At 44.2% G+C, this 16,063-nt stretch overlaps 1 protein-coding gene across 1 annotated transcript; it reads left to right on the forward strand.

Moving 5' to 3' along the window:
- The first annotated feature begins 7,702 nt into the window (after positions 1-7,702).
- On the forward strand, positions 7,703-15,538 carry ZACN (zinc activated ion channel). Its single transcript, XM_083487718.1, has 7 exons — positions 7,703-7,930; positions 8,427-8,486; positions 9,855-10,015; positions 10,762-10,806; positions 11,050-11,156; positions 12,115-12,284; positions 14,594-15,538. The coding sequence occupies exons 1-7, from the start codon at positions 7,897-7,899 to the stop codon at positions 14,665-14,667; spliced, it is 651 nt and encodes a 216-aa protein (XP_083343844.1). The 5' UTR covers positions 7,703-7,896; the 3' UTR covers positions 14,668-15,538.
- Positions 15,539-16,063: the final 525 nt, after the last annotated feature.

Genomic DNA, 16,063 nt, shown 5'->3' on the forward strand with positions numbered 1-16,063 from the left:
ATCTAATTGTGCTTACAAAAAAGCAATGTTCCTCTGTCTCTAATTACTATTTATTGCTTAGCATACTTTCTCGTCCTGCCATTCATTGTTACCAAGCCCAACATGAGTTACAACATAAAAGACGCAACATGAAAATACAACACAGCAAGAGCAGATAAAACCCCCTTACTTAACACAGGCATGAATATACTCAAAAAACAATATTTTTAAATAAAGTTTTATTAATTATTTTCACAATACAATAAAAGTCACACCAACCCACACAAAGAATAACAAAAAAGAAAAGAAAACAAGAAATATTTTTTAAAATACGAGATTCTCTCTCACAAGTGTAACCCAACTTTTGCCCCATACAGAAAAAGATGTCGTCGTCCCCCAGCTCTCACCTGGAAGCATCCCTTTCTTCTTTCAGCCTCTCACCCTGGGAGATCTCCCCTCCCTTGTCTTTCACACAAGGTCCTTTAAACAGCCCACCACCTTCATATGTATGCAAAACTTACTCAAATACAACAATAAATAATATTAAGGGAAATAATAATAGAAGAGAGAGAGAGAGAGAGAAGAAGAAGAAGAAGAAAGATGAAGAAAGTGATAAAAATGACTTCCAACTATCCATCCATCAGTTGTGCCAGGAAACATTCCTCATAATAGTTCAATGTCCAATCCCGAATAATATCCATTTATTCCTCCCTCTGCTGATGTTTTCCCAATGTTCAACCCAGGAAGCACAGAGTCGTTCCTTTCCCTTTCCATCCAAGAAATCCAAGAGAGGTTCTCCAATTACAATTATGAGTAAGAGTCAGCCATAGAATTCCTCCAGTCCAACCTCACAACTTGACTTCCAGATTAAATATAACAATCCTCCACTTCCATTTCCTGTCACCCTAGCTTTCCGCTGTTATCTTTAAGATTGATTTACATTCTACCATTTCCTGTATTTCCCAATCCCTTTTTTCAGGAGTATTTCAGGTGATGACATGGTTGCCTTTTCTTCTGAGATCATTCCAAATTTTGCACCGGGCTCACCTTCCACGGCATTAAAGTTTCTATGGTCTCCTGCCACTGAGAAGCATTCAGCAATCAGATACAACCCAGGAAGCCACTTTGCAGCAATGTTCTCCTGAAGCACTTGCCTGGCTTGCTTTTATTGAAGGCTGCTGTTTACTTAGTAACCCCACTGTTTTGCAGAACCATCCATCTTGTTGATGGTAAATCGGAAAGAAAGAGTTGATAGGCCTCAAAAGCCAACACTGTGGTAGCAACTGCTGTGGTGAGATAAGCCATGATAACAGGCATTTGCTGACGCTTCAGGAGTGATGGTGACTGACTCTTAAGGGATGAATATAATCTTAGGATTATAGCAATGGAAGGGACTTCAAAGGGCATCTAGCATAATCCTGTGCAAGTGAAGGAAGCATATTGAAACAGCATTGATGGCAAGGGTTCATTTAGCCTTGCCTAAGAGCTGCTAATGATGGAGAGTTCGTTACCTTCCAAAGTAGTCTGTTCCACCGTGAGAACAGTTTGTACTTCCAGGAAGTTCTTCCTAACATTGTCTCAGGCCACATCTGTACCTTGCATTTAAAGAAGTGTCATACCACTTTAACAGTGATGGCTTCTTCCAAAGGATCTTGATTGCCATTTGCTTGGTAATCTCTTTACATACTTGGTGGTGGCAGTTTCTTGTGAGATGTCCACACCCACACTGTGCCTTTAAAGCATGTGACTTGCCGCAAAGAATCCTGGGACCTGTGGTTTACTCTTCACAGGGCAACAATTTCCAATGCCCTCAATTCCCATCACAATTCCCAGGATTCTTTGGGAGTAAGTCATGTGCTTTAAAGGTATGCTATTTGTTTCTAACCAAGAGTAAAGGTTGTCAAATGGTAAGTTATTGAGCTGGCCTTGGTTGTGCTTCTAATTCCTGCCTCACTGCAAGTTGAGCCCTGTTCCCTTGAGGCCCTTTGGCCACCACACAACAGCAGCTCTGGGCTGTTCCCTAGCTGGGTGAGAGTGTAGATATGCCCTTGGGGACTCTGCTTCACACAGAGATCAGCTTCAGACAAATAACTGATTATGAATCCAAAGTATAGCGTTGTCAGGCACTTAGAGAATGTAACAGCTGACCCTGGGGAAACCACGACGCTTCTCTGCCTCTTCCACATCTCCATCTTTCAAGGGAAATGGGTGTGTTCTGCAAGACTAAGCATCTTTCTAGCGCAAACAGCCTTACCTCATGGTGTGAAGCAAGAGGAACAACAGGCACCAGGTGCCTCAAAAACCATAATGCAGCTCAGTGACCTGCCACCAGAGCTCTTTCTGCTGCTTAATGGCCAATTAAAAGCAACGGAGAGCTAAGACTTGTTGCCACTTTACAGAGCCTTCCCCAATGGCTTAGAGTATAACGGGCAGACTTATACCTTGAACACAGAGCACAGCCCTGGGATTGCATACATTTCTTGCTCCGAGGTAGGGCATTCATCATGAGCTGTATTGTGCCAGTCAGATCTGCTTGGTGCCATCCATTTAGTCCATGGGTAGGCAAACTAAGGCCCAGGTGCCAGATGCGGCCCAATCACCTTCTAAATCTGGCCCACGGACGGTCCGGGAATCAGCGTGTTTTTACATGAGTAGAATGTGTCCTTTTATTTAAAATGCATCTCTGGGTTATTTGTGGGGCACAGGAATTCATTCATATATTTTTTTCAAATATATAGTCTGGCCCGCCACAAGGTCTGAGGGCCAGTAGACCGGCCCCCTGTGGAAAGATTGTTGACCCCTGGGCATCACTCTGCTCAAAGGCTGATCCTCTCGGCAGAGGAAGTTTAGGCTTGCAATATAAAACAAAGAAAAGGATTATTCAGGTGACACATAGGTTTTAACCAAAGTGAATCAAGTACTTGGGGCCCAAACCCACTTTTGTTTCTACACTACCAAGGCTTGGCCATTGTTTTGTGTTGGTTTCATTTCTTTGGTCATTGTTAGCTGCCCTGAGCAATTTTTGGAGGGAGGGTGGGATAAATAAATACCGCATATTTCCATGTAAAAGACTAGGGTGTTTCTTTTACAAAAAAAATAATGTTAAAAGGGGGGGGTAGTCTTATACAGATCGTGAAGCTGAGGCTCCAATACTTTGGCCATCTCATGAGAAGAGAAGACTCCCTGGAAAAGACCCTGATGCTGGGAAAGATTGAGGGCACAAGAAGGGAACGACAGAGGACAAGATGGTTGGACAGTGTTCTCGAAGCTACCAGCATGAGTTTGACCAAACTGTGGGAGGCAGTGGAAGACAGGAGTGCCTGGCGTGCTCTGGTCCATGGGATCACGAAGAGTCGGACATGACTAAACAACAACAGTCTTATACATGGGGGCAATCTTCCCCAATTTTCTTAATTTTTAGTACCCCAAAATAGGGGGTGTCTTGTACATGGGTGTGTGTTATACACGAAAAAATACGGTAAATGCAATGTTATTACATGTAAGTTTCAAGGCATCTCCATCTGCCATGAGGGTGACAGTGTTGCTTCAAGGAGCAGTAACTCTTGCAGCGTTAACTTACAAACTTACAAATTGAAGATGTCAAATATATGTTTTGGATATGAAGACAGTATTATTAGGGAACAGGGTTAGTCAAGAGCAGTGCTATTTTTTAATGTATTTTTATTAAAGATTTTCTTAATTTACAGAAGTATGTGTAAAGTCTCTCTCTCGTATTTTTTCCATGTAACATTTTTACAACTCAGTTTCATTTGTTGAGACATTAGGAAGAAAAGGGGGAGAGGGGTGGAGCAGTGCTATTTTTCTAGGGAAAGAGGTGCTGGAAACTCACCATGAACCACCTCCCTTGTTCTCTTAGAATGGCAGTGGTGCCCAACTGAGAGGTGCTGGAATTGAGTTCTGGTGACTTCAGGGCTGAAAGAAAAGCTCTGGTAAAGAGCATGGGTCGTATCCTGGGCAGCGCAAGCAGGGTTGTGCTAGTACAAGAGGACTTCTATTTCTACACACACACACACACACACACACACACACACACACACACACACACCTGTTCCAGAGTGTTCTGCAACTATCCAGAGCTGATTTTGAGGGTGTCCAGGGGACTGGGGGGGAACAGTAGAGGAAGAAGAAGCTCTGCTGCGTGCACAGAAATTCATGGGGCCAGTGGAGTTGCAGCACTGGATATTGGACGCTTGTGTATTAAATGTGTTAGTTCATCTACACAAGCCCCTTCTTCAAAGCAGAGATGTCAGAGAATGGTTGACTGCAGGTCCAACAGGCTGTGGAAATGCAATTGACTGACAGGCTGCTCTAAAGTTGTGGTGTGTGGCCCCGCAATATTCTGTGGGAAAGGACAGTTTTGTTGGGGAAAGGACAACGGTGTGCAGTGTTCTGTAACAGCTGAGGCTGCTTTTGAACAAGAGGTGGCCTGTAAATGGGGCACATTTATTGATCCAGGTTCTTTTTCCCCTGCAAGAGTTTACTGAACTGAACAGGCAGAACTAATCTGAACCTGCCCGGTATCTATGCACTGCTGTGCTAGGAATAAACAGTGTTAATTAAAAGGTCATCACATTTCTTCTCCTCTGAACGGCAATACATTGTTTGCCAGTGCTTCATGCATAAAAGCCTGGCAGCGCTCAAGTGGGTGTATGATTTTGAAGCGTTATGGCTGGCTCTTAATCTAAACAGTCTCTGTGTCCTGATTGATTTCAAACAAAAAAAGCGCAATTAAACATACATCCAGAAGGAAATTGATTTCCCCTCAAATGAAAGGATTCCAGTAATGCTATTGTTTGTACAAAATGCTAAGAGCTTTCTTTCTTTGGCCAATGGACTCATGCCAGATGGGCTGCCAGGAACATGAACTGCCCAGCCCTTTCAACAAAAAAAGAAGGGGGGGCGGACCTGCCAGGTACTTGAACCTACATGTGTGCACTCACAGATCATTGCAGAGGGTGGGGTGGGGTGGGAGGGAGAGGATTGTGGAGAAAAACAGAGGTAAAACGGTGCTATCCAAACAAACCATCAATCTCCAGGTCTGGGAGCTATTCCATCCCTACCTGCTCAGAACACGAAATAATTGTGCAGGATGGGAAAGACGTGTCGTGAATCACAGAGAGAGAATAAGTAGCTAACAAGAACTGAGCAAATAATGAATGTGTCAGATGAAAAGAAATTTCAGAGAAGGCTGCCTTAGTTTAATCCAAACCAGGGGCAAAAACAAGCTCTATGACAGTGAGAATTCAACCCATATGCTCATGCCAAATTAATTTATGGGGTAATCCAGATTTAAAGATAAAGAGTCAACTTTTTTTTTAAAAAAAGAAATTGGTAGAATATGGGATACATTCATTAGATCAGTTCAGGTGGGGAGAGAGGTGGGTCATCCAAGCCCTGAACAGTGACTTTCTAGTTCTTCATATCTATGAACAGTGTCCTTTCAATACCACTGGGATTCCTTTTTATGTCATGTTTCATTTAATACTGGAGCGACTTGAGATATCCCAGTTTAAAACCCGTCCAAGGTGACCCCTGCCTATCTTCTTGGGAAATGTTCAAGGAGCTTCTATCCCTACTGTTAGCGGATGTGAATATGTCTGCTTGAGACAGACCATTTCCGAAATTGTTCATAGGCACAAGCACAAATGGCTCAGCACTCCACAACAGTGACAGCCGAGGACGTGATGTGATATTATCTTCCTGGGGGAAGCAGCATTCCTGTGTTGCTCCACAGCAGACTGAGGAAAGGGGACAAAGTGGGTCAGGATGGGGGGAGCTGCAACTTTAGCTGCAGCCATACTCTCTGGCTCACAGGTTGCAAACTGTTATGTACTGAAGTTCTCACCCTGGGCCAGCAGGGGGATACTGTAGATAGTTATGCAAATGAAGGATCAAAAGTGACGTTCAGTGATTGGATAGTTTTAGAAAGTTGTTACAGTAACGTGGTACTGGAGCTCTATATAAGCAGGCTAACTGAGCCCTGCAGTTCAGTTCTGTCCTGGCCTGTGAATAAACAAGAGCTGTTTGAAGAATCGCTGTGTTGTCTGATATGTTCACCCACAACTTAACACAAACCAACTGAGACAGCTCTCCCTCCTACAAAAGAAAGGGTGGGGGAGAGAATTCACCATCCATTCTTTATCAGATATTTCCAACAAGGTTTGAATGCCAACTTGGCTCAGGAACAGTTTACCTGCCCATTGAACCTTCTTAAAAGGCAAAGTTTTGAACAAGGGTTGTTTCTTTTTGTTTGTAATAAGGAAGTATAATGACGACGACATTATATTGTGTTATTAAACGGGTGAGAGAATTAGAAAGGAGCTGCGTTGCTAAACCATTATAAAATAATGCAAACGTTGAAATAAAATATTAACCCCCCCCCAACAAAATAGCTACTTTGGGGGGAGGGTTGAAAATAAAATAAACAGCATCAGTAGCAGCAATCATATCGCTGCCCTTACCTGCCTGCTCTTATACAAACTGGCAATAGTCTCATAAAAGATAATCGTTTTATTTTTGTGCAGCTGCATACAGTGAGTGCCCTGAGAGTGAGACGTATAATGGGATTTTAGGATGTATATAGGAGTCCTTTTAGCTTTCAGTTGTTTAGAGCTGGTTAATGGAGGACTTGAAGAACCCCAGAAATCCATTTTCTCCCAGAGCTCTGCCTCACGCAACAGAATTGCTTTGCCAATTATTTATTTCCTGGCAGCTCTGTGCCTGCTGTGTGGGACAAGGACCCTGCACCTTTGACTTTTGTTCTGCATCATGAGTGTTAGCCTGCTGCTCGTTCATTTGTTAGTGTCGGGTTTGAACCAACTCTTTGCAAAATGCTCTCTCTCGGCTTGCGTTTGGCTGTCACAAGGCAAGGGTTGGAGAGATTTGTCCTGCATACAGAACTAGTGTGGCAGAGGGGCTGGCAGCAGTCCTTCTGTGCAAGGTTGGTGCAGAATTGCTCTACGGTGACCTTACCCCCAGGGAAGTGTGTGCATGGGATTCATGCTTTAGAGGCTTAGCAATCAGGAAAGTCCTTGCTTCGCATCTTACTTCTGCCACGAACTCAGTAGGGGCCCTCAAGTAGATTGCTAGCTCTCAGCCTCAGTCCCGCATCTGCAATAAGGAGATAGTAATAGTGGCCTACCTTAGAAGGTTGTTGTAAGGGGTAGAATAGGCTAGCAAGACACACTATGTGCTTTGAGCAACCAAATTGATGGCTAGATTTTATTTTATTTTACTTGTAATTGTTTTGTTTTAGAGTGGTTTTTATCCTTGTATGATTTATTTCACAGCTTTGAACTTTTGAAAAGCGGTTACTAATTTTAAAAATAACGCACCACTTATTTTGATTGCGTAGTCGCTTCAAACTCGAGTTGTCCCTCTTTCTGTGAAATATTTAAAAATGTATTCTAATAGCAGTTATTTGCAAAGAAGTGAGTCCATGTTTAAATCTTCATTGGCTGGAAAGAAATACTGAGATAAACCCTATATTTCATTTCCCCAAATGTAGTTGCTTGGTAGACAGAAAGAAATGAAAGAGAACACACACCAGCATCTAAGCACATAATAAACAAGGTGTTGGTTTTGTTTGGTTAGTGATGCAGAGAACTAATTCATACTTCTCTTTATGGCAATTTACACCCTTCTACACACACACACATTTCCATTGTGTTGTTTCACAATGGACTGTTGTTGTTGCTGGGAATGCAATGAAAGCCCAGGAAATTATCTCCCAAAGGGCAGCTGTTGGTAGAAAGAAAACTAGAGGGTTGCAGAGCTTTGTTGTTCGTGAATTGAAGCATGGCAGGCTGACATTACAATCCATCCCCCAAAAGAGATATCGTAGTAAATGGCCTATATAAAAACTGGTTCTGTGATGCTCAGGGCAGCCCTTACCTCATGTCTGATGTGAACAGTGTGGCATCTTCTGCAGGTATGATGAATAAGTGCATGTTGATTGCAAATTATCCTGTGAGGGGTCCAGAGGCATGTAGATTTTGTTGAATCTCTTGTCCTGTGTTCATGTGGTTACAGAATAATAAGTATTCTTTGACTGCCCCACAGCCTGGGAAGATAAGGCAGAAGCCAATACCTAGAGGTAATAACTTCCAGAAAGCCGTGAGTGGAGAAGCTCAAGTAGCCCTCACTCAGTGGAGAACAAGAGAGAGATACATATTTTTGTAAGATTACGTGCTTTGTAATGTGAGAATTCCCATGAAAGTATTGTTAGGCAGTCCTACACACCTGGAAGCCACTTCAGAGTTCAGAACTAGCAGAATTGAAATTTCCATCTCCTTTTCACTGGCAGCTTCATGCTCTAGCTGTGCCACCAACCTTGTGTGACAAATGGTCGTTTTGGCTCTCTGTGCTACGAATTGGTGTCGAATTTACCTTGCTTTAGAGCCTGCTGCCATGCTTTCATATTGCAGGACCTGAAAAAAAGATGACGGTGACAAGGATCTGCCTGAATCTCTTCCTCTTGGTGCTAGGTAAGAGGAACTTCCTTTTTTTTTAACGCTGTATGCACTTGGGGCAGTACAGTGGTACCTCGGGTTAAGTACTTAATTCGTTCCAGAGGTCCGTTCTTTACCTGAAACTGTTCTTAACCTGAAGCACCACTTTAGCTAATGGGGCCTCCTGCTGCCACCGCACCGCCGGAGCACGATTTCTGTTCTTATCCTGAAGCAAAGTTCTTAACCTGAGGTACTATTTCTGGGTTAGCAGAGACTGTAACCTGAAGTGTATGTAACCTGAGGTACCACTGTATTCAGTTACTGTGTCCCACCAGCACAAGGATTTCCACTTGCACAACAGGACTTTCTCCCCAGCCCACCCTCCCCAAATTGGCTTCAGATGATTGGAGGAAAGCCCCAGAACAGATTTAGGGGGCAGGTGGGGGAAGGAGAGGAGGAGAAGCAGAAATCCTTACTCTGATGGAACATTCACTTATTACAACGTTGGATGCAACCCATATAGTCTAACCGATAGGTGCCTGCTCTTGGTTCCACTAATGTAATGCAGAAGCAATTTTGGATTGTTAGAGGGTAAAGCTTTATTTAAAAAAAAAAAAAAAACCACAGAGAAGGGCAAAAGCAATGTTCTAGGAAACAGCTTTTCCTATATGCAAGCAAAATAAAATGTGAGGAAATGGCAAATATGCACCTAAACTCATACATATATAGGGAATCACCATTTACCCTTTCAATTGGTAGAAGAGGGAGGGAGGGACCTAGAATCATAGAATCATAGAGTTGGAAGAGACCACAAGGGTCATCGAGTCCAACCCCCTGCCAAGCAGGAAACACCATCAGAGCACTCCTGACATATGGTTGTCAAGCCTCTGCTTAAAGACCTCCAAAGAAGGAGACTCCACCACACGCCTTGGCAGCAAATTCTACTGTCGAACAGCTCTTCCTGTCAGGAAGGATTGTTCAAATGAATTTTTAAAAGCACACATTCCTCATGTAACACTAAGGATGAGGGAGAAATTTGATTCAGTTTGCGTTTGAGCTTTATAAACAGCCCTGGGGCATTATGGTAAAATGTGAATAAAAAATCCTACATGGTATTTTGTATTTAGATTATTGTAAATTGTTTTAATTGTAAAAATTAAATTGAGAAAGAAAGAAAGAAAGAAAGAAAGAAAGAAAGAAAGAAAGAAAGAAAGAAATCCTACAAATACATATATGAATAGCCCTCGCAGAACAAAATAGTTCTGTTGCCTAATAGTTGTGAGTGGAATAATTTGCTGCAAATATCCTCCGTATTTCCAACATTAAAGAATTAATGTTTGGTTTGAGATGGACTGTATTATATGAACAGCTCTGAAACGGAGTACTTGTGTATTTTGCTTTTAGCAGCCTTGCCTCAGATGACTTGGCAAGAATCTATCAACTCCTTGGAAGTGAAGTTATTAGAGTCACTGCTGAATACATATTCCCCATCCCTGATGCCCAGAAATAGAAACGGCCCCCTTGTGGTGGATGTCAAGATAGAGATGTCTAACGTGCTTCATGTGGTAGGTATAACAACTTATACCACGCTTACAAATTCACATTCTGTCTGCAAACAAGGATTATACATATATATATATATATATATATATCCATGGGTATAGGGTAAGGGGTATAGAGTATATGGGTAAGGGGATGTGGGTGGCGCTGTGGTCTAAACCACGAGCCTCTTGGGTTTGCCGATCGGAAGCTTGGCTGTTCAAATCCCCGCCACAGGGTGAGCTCCCATTGCTCGGTCCCAGCTCCTGCCAACCTAGCAGTTCAAAAGGATGCCAGTGCAAGTAGATAAATAGGTACCACTGTGGTGGGAAGGTAAACAACGTTTCTGTGTGCTCTGGTTTCCACCACAGTGTTCTGTTGCGCCAGAAATGGTTTAGTCATGCTGACCACACGAGCCGGAAAGCTGTCTGTGGACCAACGCTGGCTCCCTCAACCTGAAAGTGAGAAAAGCGCCGCAACCCCATAGTCACCTTTGAGCATCCAGGGGTCCTTTACCTTTACCTTACCTATAGGGCAGTATGATGATAATGATGATGATGATGATGAAACTGAGTATAGATGTCTCCCAAGCTAGAGCTGTCATATGGAAGTGACAACAGATTTTTTTGGCCAACATAAAAAGGCAGACTTTTTGGAACCGTGTTTTCTTGAAAATTCTTCTATGAACTTTACAGTGTGTGCGTGTGCGTGTGTGTGCATGCGTGCGTGCATGTATTTGTGCGTGTTTGACCTTGAATTCTTTATCCACCAGGACATCATGCAATACACTATCTCATCTGTCCTCGTGCTTTATCAGGTAATGCTTAGTCTTTCTTATCAAAGAACTGGGAAGTAATAGGAGATAGAGCGGTCCTGAAGGCAGGCTCCACTCTCCACACTGTCTGCTCACACTTCCTGGTCAAATCATTAGCTTGATCATGTCCATGGGATGCTGAAGTGATACAGTTGGTGAGTGAAGCAGATTTTAGATTTGAAAGGGTGGGTGAGTGTGGAGGAGGATACAGTCAAGATTAACGTTTCCTTTCACTTAAATCCTCAGTCATGGTATGCTGAACAGTTGGCCTGGAATGAGACAGAGTTCCCCTTCACCACCATCACTGTGCCCTGGGGTTCAGTGTGGACTCCTTCCCTCACAGTTCAAGAATCGTAAGTAGCCTTGAAAAATGTACCATTCCACATATGTCCCAAGGGTTTCTCCAGTCTCTGACCCTGAAAAAGGTACAGGACAGAGGTAGGGACCCTGAAGCCCTCCTCCAGGTATGGTTGGACTGCAGCTCCCATCAGCCCCAGCCAGCATGACTACTATTCTGGAATGCTGGGAACTGGAGTCCAGCAACATCTAGAGGGGCCCAGAGTCCTCATCACTGAAAGAGGGAATGTGGAAAGGAATAGGAAAATGTGAGAACAGAATTCGACACCGTACCAGACCCAAAGTCCCTGGGATGTTGCATATAGGGCCAGATGATGACAACCATCCCATTGCTTCCCACCTGCAACCTGTGGCATCAGGTCCCCAGAAGTATGCTCCTTTGAAATGTACCCACCTGCCATGAATTTGTCCACTCCTTTTGTAAAGCACCCATCTCCTTGAAGGCAGAAACCTATATAGCCTTGCACACAGAATAATCTGACAAGGCGCTGTACCGCCTCTCTCTTGGCCAATGCACCAACTGATAGGAGTAATTCTCCACAAACACAGAAGAGTGTAATATACCAGCGGATGGGAAACTTTAGCTAAGCATAAATTCCTTTTCTGGATTTCATTCCTCCCCATTTCCATACAGCATTGTGTATCTTCATATTACGATGTGTGAAAACAGGACATTAAACCTTGAGTGAGGAACTGGTCTAGTAACAGAAAGCTGGCCTTTTCATGGGAAGCTGAGCTACAGAGTGGTTGCCTCCCTTCACTCAGCTCTTCCTGTACCACCACCCCTGCTCATTTTTCTTATCCACCTGCCCAGGTGACCCAAACACTCACCTTGCGGGCGAGTTCCTAGTAGATGCCATTCTACATGTCAAAACATGTCACAGCAAGCAAGGAAGGTCTGAGGACTCTCCTCTGCTGTCCCCCTTATCTTACAGCTCCTTTTGCTTACTGAAGGTTTGAAGTGGTATGGAAAACAGAGTCGCCTCCCGTAGTGCTTCACAGTGATGGGAAAGTGGAGTTTGCGCTCTCTCTGCGCATTGACAGCAACTGCAACTTTGATCTCTTATACTACCCACGAGACAGCACTCGCTGCACTCTGAGCTTCTTCTCTCTAGCCAACATGGGTAAGTGAGGTGCCTGCGTATGCTGGGCAATGCAAATGTCAGAATCTGGTAAATATAGTGCAGAAGGAAATAATCTGGCAAGACTGCTGGTTGAAAGGGCAAATAAAAAAGTTTGATTACTCATGGCAAACAAACCTATTCTAGGTATAGTTGTTACAAGATGGAGCCAAGAAGTCAACAGAAGCCCATGCTCATTCTGACTGAGTTAGGAGAAGTAGCAGGAAGGAAGCCTGAAAGGAAGTGATCTACTTTAGGAAGTAGTTACTAAAAGTGAAGGAATCAGTGAGGAGAAAGGACAAGTTGCCTGTCTGTGTGTCCCCCCCCCGCCGCTCAGTTCAGGTGGGGTGACTGTGTCCGGGAGTCCACTGAGGGACCAAAGGGTCACTACACCTCTCTCAATGGCTGCCCGTGTGGAGTCGTGGCATCCAATCTATGTTGGGGGGTGACTCCCTAGCACAAGTTTGAGCCCACCAGGTTCCTATCAGGCAGCAGGCAGGCTGCCTGATGCAGGATACATACCCAATGCCTTAGCCAAACCTACTCTTTCCTGGAATCAATAAAGCTGTGGCCTAATTCAACCCAATACCAGTCTCCTGTGTCATTCTTGTGGCCTGTCCTTCATCTGCCACAGCCATTATGCGCCTGTACCGGCAATTACCACGTCAAATAAGAGTTCCGTATTCCAACCCTCCAAGTGTCCCTATTTTCCAGGGAGCTCCTTGATTTAGAGAAGCCGTCCTGGTTTCTGATTTGATCCCGGAATATCCCACTTTTCCTGAGGATGTCCCTATTTTCATTGGAGAAATGTTGGAGGGTATGGAATTATCTGACCCCCAAGCTGTCTGAAGGGAATCCTGTATAGGGAAGTTTTTAAAATAAAATGTTTAATGTTTTATTACGTTTTTATGCTGGTTGGAAGCTGCCCAGAGTGCTGGGGCAACCCAATAAGATGTGTGGGGAATAAATAGTAAAATTATCATTATGGAATGGGACGTCCCTATTTTCATCAGAGAAATGTTGGAGGGTATGCCCACGTAAAGTTTCCCTTAAGGGGAACATGTCTTGGGGTAGCCTGACTTTATGGTCCTTGGGGCTCTTTCCAACTTAGATGCAACTCCTTCTATTGAAAGAACTTGTGTGTGTGTGTGTATGTGTGTTTAACTCTTTCAAGTCAATGAGCTGGAATTCAACGTCTCCATTCAAAACCAGATTCTGAATTTAAAGCGTGAATACCTTGTCACGGATGTGAAAGTCAGCAGCCTGAAGAATTTGCCACAGCCTTGCTTTGTAGTTATGGTAAGGAGATGAAATTGGACTATAACTCGGAGAAGGCATGCAAGGGGCTTCTTTGCTGGGTCTTGCCCTCTCATCTGATTGGGGCGCGTGGGAATGTCACAATGCAGGACCTCCCTGCACCATGTGCCTTCAGCCCTGCTGGCAAAAGCAAAGAAGGCAAGTGAGACAGAGCAAACTACTTGGGAGAGGAGCTGCAGGGAATGCTCTTCTTGGAAACGTGAACTGTGCTTGCAGCAGGGAACCTGTGCTATTGGACTCCAACTCCCATCAGCCTCAGACAGCAAGGCCAATCAGTGGTCAGAGATCATGGGGTTTTTAGTCCACTGACACCTGGAGAGACACAGGTTCCACACCCCAGATTTAAGGAGCATCTTTAGTTTGCTGCTGCAACATGGTTTTTATTGTAGCATTTCAGAGGGTTGAGAGCACTCCGCGTACATTTTTTTGTAATCCTGACAACTACCTTGTAAGGTAGGACTAGATCAGGGATGGAGAGCATGAAGCCCTCCAGGTGTTGTTGGACTTAAACTCCCATCAGCCCAAGCCACCTTGGTCAATGGTCAAGGATGATGGGATTTGTATTTGAGCAGCGTCTGGCGAGTTGCAGGTTCCCCACCCCTGGTCTAGAAAAAGTTCACAGGGAGGGGGTTCAAAGTCTGCTTTTAATGACAAAAATGTTCACTTCAGAAGATTCAGTGCACCTTTTTGCGAACGTCCGCTTTTAGATGACTTTGCTTCTTTCTACATTAATGGCCAGAAGGGCATGAATGACCAACTTAGGCAAGCGGCTTTTAAAACGTTGCTTGACTTCGCCAGTTCCACATTAGATGACAGTAGTGGAAAGTGCCAAAGCTTGTGTTCTTCTTTTGGTATTTACTTATTAGAGGGAGGTTGATTAAATAAATAAATACAACTTATCCAGCCACTTTGCCAACCAACGCCGATGTTTTGCGAAATGCTGAAAGGCTCAAATGCTCATTCCTTTCAACCACAAACCCCAACCTCTTTTCTAGGTGAAGTTAGAAAACACAGGAATGCGAATCGTCCTCTCTGTAATTGTGCCAAGCCTGGCACTCGTGGTAGCTGATCTCTGTGGCTTCCTTATCCCACTCAAAGACAGGCTGGCATACATGATCACCTTGCTGTTGGCTTACCTGGTGTTCCACTCCTCACTCATTGGCTCCTTGCCAGGCTCTTCTTCCTGCAACCCATTGCTCAGTAAGTTGAACAGGCCAGGAAAAATTAAGTAGCAAAACTGCAGGCGGAATCGTATTACAAGCCACATGGGGCCGTAGCCCAAAATGGTAGCCTGTGGCGCAATTCCCTGTAATGTTGGTAACCAATTAGAGGGAGAAACACACATTATGGAGTGCAGTGAGTGGGGGGTTAACTCCCCCCCCAAGCTGATGTACCACAATGGACATAAAAGCTGCCCCCAGCAGCTTATTGGAGATCAGCAGAGATGCAATGGACAAACGCTGTCTCTTTTTCAGCAGGCTGAGTAGCAGGATTAGGCCTTTCGCTCTCCTTAGGTGAAAAGCCAGGAGAACTTGATTTCCATCCCCTCTGTGGCATGTGGGGAGGAGAGGGTGCACTCCCTTGCCCAGCACATGGCAATGAGCATGAGGATTGAGCCCTCCTGGTCACCTGAGGAGGGGGCATAGCTTCAGGGAGATTGCCAGGGACAGGGGAAGAGCGCTGGCGAGCTGAAGACTCCTCAGGCTTCTCTTAGAGAAGCCAGTCATGATCAGTCTTGAGGTGGCGGACTTCATGGTAACCTTCCCTATCACACTGAAATAGTACTACTCTTTATTTCTTTACAGTGGTACCTTGGGTTACATACGCTTCAGGTTACATACGCTTCAGGTTACAGACTCCGCTAACCCAGAAATAGTACCTTGGGTTAAGAACTTTGCTTCAGGATGAGAACAGAAATCATGCAGCGGTGGTGCAGCGGCAGCAGGAGGTCCCATTAGCTAAAGGGGTACTTCAGGTTAAGAACAGTTTCAGGTTAAGAACAGACCTCCAGAACGAATTAAGTTCTTAACCTGAGGTACCACTGTACTTACAATAGTCTTTCCTGTCAAAGTGCCTTTAGTTAATTTTTGCTGGATAAGTTCTGTGTTTTAGCTGCTGGAATTTGTTAGAGGGACTGGATATTGTTAAATTTTAGTGTGTCAGGGGTTGTTTTGTTTTTGTAAGTCACCTTGAGAGCTCATCCATACTTCCTGTCAGGCTGCATTTCTAGGCACAGGCCCGTGCTTTTAAAGCACGGTGTCTGAGCACAAAAACCCACTCTTAAAAGCTGAATCCCAGCAAATGGCAATCCGTGAGAAACCCGTTTGTTCTGATTCAGCGTTAAAGAGCAGGTTTTCACAAGGAAAGTGCTGGGGCAAAATAAATAAATAATGCTCAGACATGGTGCTTTAAAGTTTGGAATTGTGCCTAGAAAGTGCAGGGCTAAAAGGTAAGTGTGGATGAGC

The sequence above is a fragment of the Podarcis liolepis genome (assembly GCF_965112155.1).
Source record: "Podarcis liolepis genome assembly, chromosome: 2".
In the NCBI taxonomy this organism is placed as follows: domain Eukaryota; kingdom Metazoa; phylum Chordata; class Lepidosauria; order Squamata; family Lacertidae; genus Podarcis; species Podarcis liolepis.

Excerpts from the sequence above, each read along its gene's own strand:
- ZACN (XM_083487718.1), top strand. The coding sequence starts at position 7,897 with ATGTCTGATGTGAACAGTGTGGCATCTTCTGCAG. Across the intron at positions 10,807-11,049 it reads CTGTCCTCGTGCTTTATCAG|TCATGGTATGCTGAACAGTT; the intron begins GTAATGCTTAGT and ends TTAAATCCTCAG. Across the intron at positions 11,157-12,114 it reads TCCCTCACAGTTCAAGAATC|GTTTGAAGTGGTATGGAAAA; the intron begins GTAAGTAGCCTT and ends TGCTTACTGAAG.